Genomic DNA, 12,029 nt, shown 5'->3' on the forward strand with positions numbered 1-12,029 from the left:
GCTAAACAGAAAGACAGGAAGAACTACATCAATATAATCTCAAGCACAGCAAAGGGAGACTGTAATCCAAAGGCCTGAAACGGTCCGTGTGTGACCATCAATATAATCTCAAGCACAGCAAAGGGAGACTCTTTGGCTCTGTTATCAGTCCAGATTAGATCTCTGGGTGTCCATACTCAATGACAGTTAAAGCAATGTTTGCCTGTTGCTCGAACAAGCGCTCTTCTCATCTGGGATTGTGTTCAAGGCACAGAATTCTCTTTGGTTTTAAAACTTTATTAATAAATTATTTTTTAAAAAGGCAATGTAGCTTCTTTACAAGAAAAGACATATTGCTTGCAGCTATTTGATTTTATAATTTAAAATTTCCTTTTTTTTTCCCCATTTTAATGTCAGCAGTGAGGTATTTGCTGGTGGGAGAATCAGCGTATCATTAGGTATTCTGTCTGATCTTCCTCCACCCAGTTTTGCCACCACCCAAAACATAGGAGCAAGCAGCAGCATGCCCTGGCTAGCCTGAGGAGTACACTGCCTCAGGAGGTGATCAGATCACATCTCTTGTCAGGATCTCCTGTCTTCTTGGGAATGAGAAATGCAACTCCTGAAAAAAAAAAGTGCATGTGTTAAATGCCAAAGAGTAGACACAGAATGAGTTGCACCTCATTTCAAAACTCCTCCTGCAGGTTTTGGCAGTCTGCTGACTTAAAAGGGCTGATGCTTGAAAGACATAAGAAAAGTGTGCTGAGAGAGCATTTCTGGGAGGAAACAACCCTTCATGGAGAGGATACGCTATGGGCTGCATAGATGCTAAGAATACTGCGCTGTCTTTTCTGCACACAGGGGTGGATGAACACAAGAGACTGCAGTAGCTGTCCTGCCTAAGCCTGGGAATGCAGGCATTGCTTTGGGCAGTGCTAATGGGAAACCCAGGCTCAGCTGAACTTCTTCAGCATACCTGTACCACAGCAGGAGGGTTGTTTATTCGCACATAGCTCAAGAGGACTCATCTGGCAATAGAGCCCATGAGCAAATACCACTATGCAAATAGCAAATAATAATAGTAGCTTCATAAGTGCTCACATTTGTATGAATTTCCTGACGGTACAGTGAAACCTCATGCAATGGTTGCCTCAAGATAATGGTGGGGGAGCCAAAATGTAGCATTTCTCCCTGGGCATGACCTGGCTGTAGAACCCCATCTGTGATGCCACTGAGAGCCTAAGGAGCACCAGACAGTGTGGTACTCCACTTGGTTGCAGTGGACAGGGGAGAGCAAGTTGCACTGTTGCTTAGCAGCAGACAGATTTGACTGGGTATGTCAATGCTGCAGATTTGAAAATCTAAATACTTTATGCAAATCATATAAAAGTTTAAGTAAGCAGTATTTGTGTTCAGCAGGCTTACTAGAACCATCTAGTCAGACCAAGTGCCATAAGGACTGCTGTAGACCTCAGCTTTTGAGGCTGCCTTGGTGATTTTAAAATATGTTTTTTAAATACTGACTTCACTAGGAAAGGACAAGTAGTAGAGAATCTATAACTTCAGAGGAACTGTTCCTTATTTCACATACTTTGCATAAATGGTAGCATGCATTGCCCACATGTGTTTATACTTCAGTTTTAGGCGGCTTGTTTTGCCTGCTGCCAGGCTATAGTCATGAAAGACAAGGCAGAGCAGGAACCAGGGTAGGTCAAGGTCACAAAGAAGTTAGAGGGGAGATAAGATGGAGCTGGGTAGAGGGACGAGGACATACGATATAGGCATAAAGTAAGATATACTCAACCTCAAGTGAGATTGGGTCTGTTTTTCTTCCTTTTTCTTGAAATCTAGTTCCTTCACCTAGTATTCATCAACACTTATAAAGGGCCAACAAGCTACAATGGTAGACAAGGGGCAAGCATGTTCTTGCTGTAAAAGTGAGTCAGTTTCTTCTGCAGAGCTCCTTGCTGCTGAGAAAGAAGCCTTTGTTCCTTATATCAGCTGGATGTCAACCTATCCCCTCTGTAATTGCACTAAATTAATATAGTTGCAAATCTCTCAATGTTTCTAATTTACAGAACACTGTTACCTTGCATCTCACTTTGATGAGGTGAGGGTGAATCTGCTGTTTATGGCTTGATTCAACTGGTGGTTCCCTCTGTTAGCTGTGACCCATTAAGAGATGAAGTCAAGCATGTGCACCAAAACACCAGCCCTGACTGAGACACTCCATCAAAATCTGTGTGTCCTGCCTGGGTTTGCCTGTGGGTATAACAAACACAGGGAGAGACAAGAGAAAACTCTGAGAAAACCAGAAGAGGAAATTTGTCCTGATTATCATGATGATACAGCTCTTTATCAACTCATTTTGTCTAGTTTCCTGGCCATCAGCAGCAAAACTCTGCATGTCATTTTCAGCTGAAGTAGATGTTTCCCTGCTCCTGAAAACTGAAGGATCATTCCTGTAGTAATGAAATAAAAACCATTGATGTTACCATTCCAGACTTTCACCAGGGGATACGGCTGCAGTCCAGTTTACAAGTCTGAGTTCAAAATAAATTCCTAGAAGCCAGCAGAGTTGCTTCAGCTTTTAGGCTGTCTCAAACTTATTATTTCAGCACATTTATGGCCTTTTTCCCTTAATAATTTGAAGTGATGGCACGTAGATTTCAAATGTCCACTTAACTTTCTTATTTTCTCTTTTTGTTTTAAAGTATATTCGGTGCTGTTCGAACTGGTGCTTATATGCTGTACATTTTGATGACCAAAGGCCTGAAACAGTCAGTGTGTGACCAGAGTTTTTACATTGGACCTGTCAGCAAATTCTGGGCATATGCATTTGTGCTAAGCAAAGCACCCGAACTAGGTGAGTACCCTCTCTCTCTTTCTCTCACTGTGCATATTTAGAGCAGAAATGTCCATGCAGGAAGCACAAGAAGGGTCTCAGTGCTGTCAAAATCTCGTTTAAGTCTTAGAAAAACTGAGTAAACATAAACGAAGCCCAAACTGCATGTTTTAGTCTCTAGAGATTAATTCCAGCCTGGCTAAGTTAGAGCAATGTGCAGTTGAATAAGACCATTCCCAGCCCAGGAATAAACTACAGTGATCATACATAACAGGGCAGTCAAGAGGTAAAAGCAACCTGGTACATACTTCTTCCTGAGCTGCTTGTAGGTAAATAAGAGTAGCATAATCATCAGTCACTGACCCCACAGGCACAGAAATGAAGGCTGGGCTGTAGCAGCTATGTCAGCAAGAAGCTTTGAGTCAGGTTCTGCCTCCATTCTGTAGCATTCATCCTTTAATACACATCTAAGTATATGATTAGGAACAGTAAGGTGCTTCCTCCCTAAGCATTGAAAGCTGTGGCTGTCTGCTTCCTCTGAATAGAAACAAATTTCCCATAATATCTCTAGCTTTTCCAGTCCTGATTCTTATGAACTTCTATCTTTCCAACAGCTTTTCTGGTAAGGATATTTATAATAAACGTGCCAAAGGCAACTTAATAGTCTTAATGTGTTCTCATTCACAGCTTATTAATGTAAGAAAGGATTGCTTTAATGGAAAGGAGGAGGCAATGATTTAGCAGCCCTCCAGCTTTCATTTTGGAGGATGTTCTCACTAAACCTCAAAGGGCTGCAGCTATCACTTGTTCAGGTGTACAGCAAAAATAAGACTTTACCTTTCAGTGGATAATTTGATTCAGAAAATTAGAGCAAAGAAATTCATCAGCATGAAAACTAGAAAGAGACTGACACCAGTTGCCTTGCTGTGTCAGAATCCCTTGTTTTCCTGCTGCTTAAATTACTGCAAACCCAAAGAAATGTAGTTGTTAAAACTGGGAGACATCAGCTAGAACTGCATGGCAACAATAAATTGAACATATGATTACTTATTAAAATGTGAATCAACATCTTCAAGCTAATGAAGTAAACAGTAGCATTATGGCTCATTATAGACCTTGTGCAGACGGTGCAGTTTTGCTTCCACCCATGACTAATATTCATTATATAGATTTCCTTAAATCTATCCTATATAAATCTGTTCTATATAAATCAAGTCCCCAGATTCACAGCTCAAGGATTTTTTTGGAAACACTGTGCCTATAACAATGGAAAACAAGTAACATATATATATCTGTATATCTAATTGAGATGCTCATTGCAATGACAAAAAGCAGAAGGAAGAAAAAAAGCAGGAAAGAGGAATAAAATTTACTTTTCTACGATAGTAAGATAAATTTGCCTGAAGAGGATGTGCATTTCAACAAAACCCAAATTTCTTTCTATAAGAAATTTATGTTATTGTCTGCCTCACAATAACATACCTTTCAGTATTGTGGGTTGTGTATGCAATAGCCTTTTGCATATTAGCTCAAAAGGCTCTACTGATTTTAACTAGGTTAAGTTTCCATGTAGACATTTGAATCAGAGGACAGTGTACTGCTTCCTCTTCAGGTTTTCTGCTCTCTATTGAACTGCATTTCTCTTCCAGTGACCGTATATAATGGACAGTCTCACAGTCAGAGATGATACACATACATCAGCCTACCTCACTTCAGACTTCCGTGGATTATGTTTGCAGCAAAGGGCTGCCATGTAAACCTATGGAGTTTTCAAATGGGGATTATTCACACAGGAAAATGTAGATACACTGGTTTTCTAAAGATTGCATAGAGATTAAGAGCCAAACTGGCTCTCGGATCAGACAAGCTCTCAGATCTAGAGCTGAGGTGTTTTTTCGTGCTCCAAAGTAGTGTATACTACAGCAACAGCAAAGGGAAGAGAGCACTGCATTAATTATAGGATTGTTTAATATGTTTCTCATTTCTTCCCCCCCCCTTTTTTTTTTGTTTTGTTTTGTTACAGGTGATACTATATTCATTATTCTTAGGAAACAGAAGCTCATCTTCTTACACTGGTACCATCACATTACTGTGTTACTTTATTCTTGGTATTCCTACAAGGACATGGTGGCTGGCGGCGGCTGGTTCATGACCATGAACTATGGAGTACACGCTGTTATGTACTCTTACTATGCCTTGCGGGCTGCTGGCTTCAGAGTCTCACGCAAGTTTGCCATGTTCATCACCTTGTCGCAGATCACTCAGATGTTGATCGGTTGCGTGATCAATTACCTGGTCTTCTCCTGGATGCAGCAGGGCCAGTGCCATTCCCACGTGCAGAACATCATCTGGTCCTCTCTCATGTACCTCAGCTACTTTGTGCTCTTCTGCCATTTTTTCTTTGAGGCCTATATTGGCAAAACCAGAAAAGAAAGGAAGGTTGACTAGTGGTAGAAACGAGAAGCCATAGCTCAGGGTCATCAAGAAAAAAAAAATTATAAGAAAAAAAAAGGCACAAGGAAACATATATGTATGGTGCAGCTAAAACTTGGCAGCTTAGGGAAAGTTAGCTTGGTTTAACCCAGTAAGTTTATGATCCTATCATGGTGAGGACTCACTGAATTCTACTCTATCTCAAAGGACTGCTGATGAAAGACAACTTCCTTCTTGTACCTGTCTGCTCTAGAAAAGAAAGGTGGAAAGAAAGAAGGGGGAAAAAAAAGAAAAGAAAAAGGAAAGAAGAAAGAGAAGAAAAGAGAAGAAAAGAGAAATGGAATAATGTTGAGGGGGGGGGAAAGTATGTTAAATAAGCAGTGTGTTTCCCCAGGGTGGAGGAGAGACTTTTATTTAAAAAAAAAAAAAATTTCTAAATCTTTTCTAATAATTTCTCAGCATTAAACTTGAACAAAAGCAGAAGTGACAAAAAAAAAAATCTGTCTATGATAGCAGTAAGATCGCAGAATTAAAATCTTTTCCATAGAAGGTTGATACCTTTAGCCAAAATGAAGCTGAAAAGGATGTTTCCTGCATGGAAACTTGCTGAACTCCACACTGTGGTCATGAATGAAAAAGAGAAGAGATTGATTTCTCTGCTATGTACTCTGTCAGGAGAGCAGATCTGGGACACAGAGTCACCTCCCTCAGAAGGTGGAAAGGAGCAGTACTTTTACAAGAGTTTAATGTGAAAAGATGCACTGTTGCAATACATATCTCAGAGAGTGCATTTTCCAAGTGCATTTTTCAGTTAAAGGCAAGGAATTTCTACAGCAGGATAAGTCATAGAGGGTTAAATCAATCAATCAATATTTGCTAAATTAACAGGGGCTAATAGCAGAGGGATGTTCAGGAAGGAGAGGGAGACAACTCCCCTAATGTGATTTTTAGGAATTATCCGTTACTCTTAATTTAGCCTGCAGCAGCACTGAATTAAATGGGGGAAATCGGAAGAAATCCTAGTTAGTGAGAAGAGAGTGATATATCTGCCCACTGTTTTCAGAACAGAGCCCTGTGGTACAATATGGATTCCGTGTTTTTGTGGACGCAAGGGTGCCTGCCTGGGTTGGAAGAGGTGGCAGGACTGCACGACATTGGGTATCACTGTGCTTCTGCATCTGCCGCCTGGGCAGTGCAAAGATGTTTAAAGTGCCCTCCTCTGGTCATGTGGAGATACTACTACAAAACATACTTGGAATAGGTTTTTCTTGAGATTTGTATAGGAAAAATTAGTCTAAACGAAGTAATTTTGCTGCAACAGCTTGACTCTAAAGTCCAGAGAGAATTATCTTCATTAAATATATATGTATCTCTGCAGAATCTGTACTGTAACTGACCACTTAAGAGGACATTCTTTCTTCTATGAAGTCAGCTACAGATATAAGGAGAAACATATTTCACTCTGAACCTTAGAGAGTTAGTTGAGAACAGCCATATTCTTTCAAAGACAAGTAGGTTGCATTATCTGTGATATTTCAGTCCTTACAAAGCCAAATAAAATGTGTAAAAGTTCCTAGTATTTCAAAGACGCAAGTATGTAAACTTGATGTTAAATGTGTTAATGTAGTATTCTAAATTGTAACAGCTAGGTAGTTTAACTAAAAAATTAGAAGAACTAGATCAACAAAATAGGGACTGCTGTTCTGCATAGGATATACACACACCTATAACTACACTCATATACACATTCTGTGAATTGTCAACAAGAAAAAGCAGCCCAGTGGCAGAGAATCACGTTTCCTGGCTAATGCATAAGATTGTCATTATCTTTCTTGCTTTAATTTGAGATTGTACAGTACAAAAGGGTTTTCTTAATTACGATTTTTAGCTTTAATTGTGCTGTCATTCATGAAACAGAGCTGCTTTAGTATCCTGTTAAGAGATGACAAGGGCTTTCGGTGTCTCATTATATACAAAAGAAAAACAAATAAAGTTACATTCCATATTATGTGAATGGTCTTACAAATCAAAAGCCTATTCAGGCTAAAATCATAATTATAACAAGCAGAAAATGAGTTTACATTTGTGTTATTTAAGTTATTGATGTGCTGACGTTATTTTATCGTACAAAACAGCAAAATGTGATATGCAGTAATGAAGCTATGATATTCATTATTAGGACTACTGTATACGTGGAAATATTAGACAAAACCAATTAAATGTGTAAACCATTTTGTTATACAGCTTGGGAGTAGATAATTATAATGCTAAATAAGCCTTTTTCCTCATGTTTAATTTTGCCCTGGCTAAAAAGCAGGTTAAAAAGACCGATTAAGAGTGGAAAAGGCAAAATTAAAGTCATGCTGCAATTAACTGATAAGCATTGGTAGAAGTCCACCATGGTGCCATTTAGACCCTCAGTCCTGTGTGTCTTGAGTTCTTCAAATAGAGCAAGAGGGGGTGGAAGTGGTCCAATGTCTGGAGCTGAAGCTGGAGCAGAAGTCTTGGACTCTGTGAAGTCAGTGGAGGCTTTGCTTTGCTTTGAACAGAGCTGGTGTGCCTGACTGCCTTTTGTCTGAGCAGAGGGGAAGGAACTATGCACATCTCCTGCTACTTTGAGGCTTATGACTCATGACTTAAAAACCCCATAAACTTTATCTATAAGAAGTGATATCGCAGCATGGCAGGGACTTGTGGCCTCAGTGTAACACAGGCAGAAATCAGGATGGGTTGCAAACAACCACCTACCATGTTTCATACTCTGTTTTCCTTAATGGCATAAAAAACCCCCACACCTCTCTGTGCTGAATGGCAATGCTGGCAGTGCTGACACTGACTTCAGTGGAGCAAGAATTTCACCTACTCCTTCCCCATCTTCTCAAAGCCCTCGTGGGTACCTCTGCACCGTTCCCAGCACCTGCTCCTCGATGTGCCCACTACCCTACTAGCCGAGGCTGGGTGGGCGAGGGCCAGCTTCCTTGCTACCTGGGAAGCGGCTCCAGCGCAGACACCCCCCCAAGTGACCTCCTCAACAGGCAGTGCACATGTACCCCTGGTGTGCAGGGGTTACTCAGCACAAATTCAGTGGGCACCCTGGCGGGGGACTAGGCTGCAGACAAGCGTACATGTAGGGAAGGGGCAGCAAGATCAGACACGTAAGGTACTAATTTACCACATAAGTGGTAAATTAGAGTACATTTATTATCACTCTGGGAATTGGCTGTCACAATGCCATTTGCTTCAGGAGATGACATCACACATACATCACACACAGGTCCTATGGCCTTACTATTCCATTAGGCTTTTCCTCTGAGGTTTTCCACTGAAGTCAAAGGTGTAACTGGCATTAAAGAATTTGAGGATAAGACAAAAGCAAGTTACATTGTTTTTCTTACTTCCCCCCCCAAAAAACATACATGCATAATATTTAGACATCACATTTAACCCACTCACATGTACAAACACTGAGCCAGTCAACCCTAATGTAGTGACACCTCAGCAATACTCCAGCTGTTCCAACCTATGAGCCACAAGATAATTGAGTCTTATTTATTTCTGCTGATTTGAGCCTTGGAGTCACGCTTTCAAGGTTTTTTGCCCAGTCCAAGAACCCTTTTTTCTCTAATTGTTTTAAAGGAAGTTGTAATTCTGTTGCTTGCACATATGCCATGGGGAACTCAAACTTTATATAAATTTACCAAGCATTATGGGACCTGTGACAGCCACAAGAGACGATGGAAATGCTGTTATGGGATCCACTATTGAAGTCAGGAAAGTTACTCTGGTGATAAGGTCACTCTGCCAGTGTCGAAGTCTGTGTTTTATGTTTTGATGCATTTATCTAACGTACTGAAATAAAACCAGAAAGATCGGTATGGATTTATGCTTAGGCAGCTGCCAGCTGAGTTTGGCCCTTCCTTAACACTGCTTCTGTGTAGTGAACACTTTAAGGAAAATATTTTCAGCTAGTTAGCAAAAGAACAAAAACTTGGGTAATTCTGCGGCCTCTTTAGGTTGTGCCTGTGATAAGAAGGAAACCCCTTGTTCTTGCAGACCTTCTGTAACTCAGTCAAAAATTATTTATGTCTGGGCTCACTGATAACACACAACTAGGAACAGCTGGCTCCAAAAGAGACCTCTCACCAGAATCTCACATTAAAATAATACAAGATAAGGGCCAAAGTGTGCAAAAGGAATCACTCGAAACAGCCAAGCAGGGTAGTAGGCATAAAATATTGAGCACAAGTTGCAGGAGAGGCAAAGAGGGAGACATTCCATATGCCAGGACAAAGTATTTCCAGGCTGAATGCTCACTCCTTTCCGAGATGAGGAAAGGCAACATGGAAAAAGAGTGGGCTGCATAGCACCAGGTGCCCCAGATGAGGTGGCTGGAGGAATAAGGCTTGTGTGTAGGGGTTCCTCCTGCAGAAGTTAATTAGGAAGTGGCTCCTTCAGTGCAAACATGGGTCTATGGATTTGTTTGTAGGAACATCGATCATCTAATAATTTTTTCAAGTCCTGAGTGTATTTTATTTTTCTCTCCTGAAAGTAAAAATATGTGACATTTTAGTTGAAAGCAGCGGTACCTCAGGGATCAATATTCAGGTGGCTTCAGGCAACAAAGAGCATAAGAGACCAGTTATTATGACCACGAAAGAGCTTTTTAAGCAGTACAAGATATACTGCATTAATGCTGTAATATCTTTAGTAGTTGTAGTCTATCCTGTGCTTCAGAACCAGTAGCAGAAGTATAACAGCTTTATATACAAATCATATACACACTCATACTTCAAGTAATAAAGATGGCTTTGATCGAGGAATAAATCAAAGCAGATTTCAGACTATACCGCCTAAGTTCAGGACTTGTTCCAGTGCCTACTGAAAGTGAGATTGTTGGTGAGATGTCCAGTGACTTCAGGGAGCTTTACTTCAGCCCACTGGAGACCACTTGCAGACAGTGATGCAAGACCTAAATTCGCTTGTTTGCTTAGTTGTGACATGAACCACCTGGGGCATTACTCAGGCGCTGACATGGGTCTTCAGTCATATTTTCCAGCCTAGCATCAATGAACCCTCTAAAAGGGAAGAATTACAACTCAGAATTGTTGGTGGGTTTTCACTGTTTTATTTCGATACATTTTCCATTCCATTTATTTTATTAAAAGCAAGCAAAAGACAAGTCCCTGATCCTGCAATCGTCAACGCTCCATTGCAGTCCATGCAGCAATACACGGGCACAGAAACCTTTTGCTTACAGGGGTAAAGGCAGGACCAGGATCTTGTTACTGACTTAATTTCTAGCAGAGTAAACATCACAGGGTAGCATTTGATTTCTTAAATTAAATCAACTGTACCGACGCAAATAACATTGGATCTGCACATTATTTTGACAGCTAAGGGGAACCAGGGCCCTCCCCAGGACATCATAATGTAAAATGCTGCATGAAGAGGGGTTAGAGTGTATTTCCCAATGGGTACAAACTAATACTCCCCTGAAAGAGTGACCTTCCTGAGAAATCTCACATCTGTCCAGTCCTGGACAGCTTCAAACAGGCCTGTCTGCTGAAAAAACCCAGCTCTGATTGACTTATCTGCTTTCTCAAAAGGGCCACTACATGCTTGAGGCTTTTTGGAGCCTTAAAGCTTAAGCTAGATTTATATTCAGAAAAAAAAACCTTAAATATGTGTACAATAACTAGAAGAAATAGTATGATAAATATCTTTATTTTACCATTTTCAAATGGCTATTTCATTACATGAAAGGAAATTTTTATTTTTATTTTTTTGGGGTATATTGATATTCCAAATAAAATTTTAACTTTTGGTTCAAATAAAATGTCTCTGTGTTTTATTAATCCATAACATCCATTTCATTCTCTATATTGCTACCAAGTCAGCTATTGAAAAAGAGAAGCAGTTCTCCAGGTATGAGACTGCAGTGTGACACGTCACTTCCCAGCAAATCTCTACCAAGGTTCATATTTTTGTGTACCACCCAGAAGCATCACATGGTTTTTTCTTTATGTGTATGTCACAGGCACGTGTATAATAGAGGAGGAACCCAAAGTGTAAATGTTTGGACTGCAGCATATCCCTGCTGAAAACCCACCACTCTCCCCATGGGCAGGCTTACAGCCCCACAACAAATAACAGGTTTCTGAGCAAAGAGAGCACAAGCTGGAGGCAGAGGGAAGAGGGTAAAGCAGAGTGGGAAGCCCACAGTGGGGATGCATGGGGCTGTGAGAGACCCTGGTGACCTTCCTGAGGACTGGTTTGGGAACTGGGCCAAGGAGCAGCCTCGAAGTGGAGAAGCAAGAGGAGGAAATTGGATATACATCCCAGGAAGTGCTGCCTACCATCTTCAGTATTATCCCAGGGAGAGTGGAAGAGGGGAATTTCCAAGAGACTGTAGCCGAGCAGAGAGGGATTTCCACGGTAGGTGCAGCTCTGCTGTTGGGAAGAATTCCAGCAACTAGGGAGAAAAAAAAGTAGAATGTGGGGAGTATAGGATTTTTTCAGGCTTATAGCAGAAACTATATTTCCTTGGCTCCACTACACACCTCTCTATGCTTCTGGCAGCTACGTGTGACCCAGGCTAGCTTACAGCTATAGTTGAGGTAGGAGTGGAGATTAAGCATGTAAATAAATCCTTCTTTTATTAAGATTCTGTGGAAAGTGAAGGAGTACGGGTTTTGTGGATGTACTGCACACTGCTAGTAACTTTGGCAAAGCTGTGGGTAGGGAGAGTCACTGTCTATGCCCCAAGCAGAGA

General features: G+C 40.9%; 1 protein-coding gene across 2 annotated transcripts in view; it reads left to right on the top strand.

Moving 5' to 3' along the window:
* ELOVL6 (ELOVL fatty acid elongase 6) overlaps nucleotides 1-6,335 on the top strand; it is a 77,294-nt gene extending 70,959 nt beyond the window's left edge. For both annotated transcript variants that reach the window (XM_032685730.1, XM_032685732.1), the window contains exons 3-4: nucleotides 2,694-2,845; nucleotides 4,848-6,335. In XM_032685730.1, coding sequence (XP_032541621.1) covers nucleotides 2,694-2,845; nucleotides 4,848-5,272 — 577 coding nt within the window. In that variant the 3' untranslated portion in view covers nucleotides 5,273-6,335. The remainder of the gene's footprint in view (nucleotides 1-2,693; nucleotides 2,846-4,847) is intronic.
* Nucleotides 6,336-12,029: the final 5,694 nt, after the last annotated feature.

Source organism: Chiroxiphia lanceolata, chromosome 4 (genome assembly GCF_009829145.1).
Source record: "Chiroxiphia lanceolata isolate bChiLan1 chromosome 4, bChiLan1.pri, whole genome shotgun sequence".
NCBI lineage: Eukaryota > Metazoa > Chordata > Aves > Passeriformes > Pipridae > Chiroxiphia > Chiroxiphia lanceolata.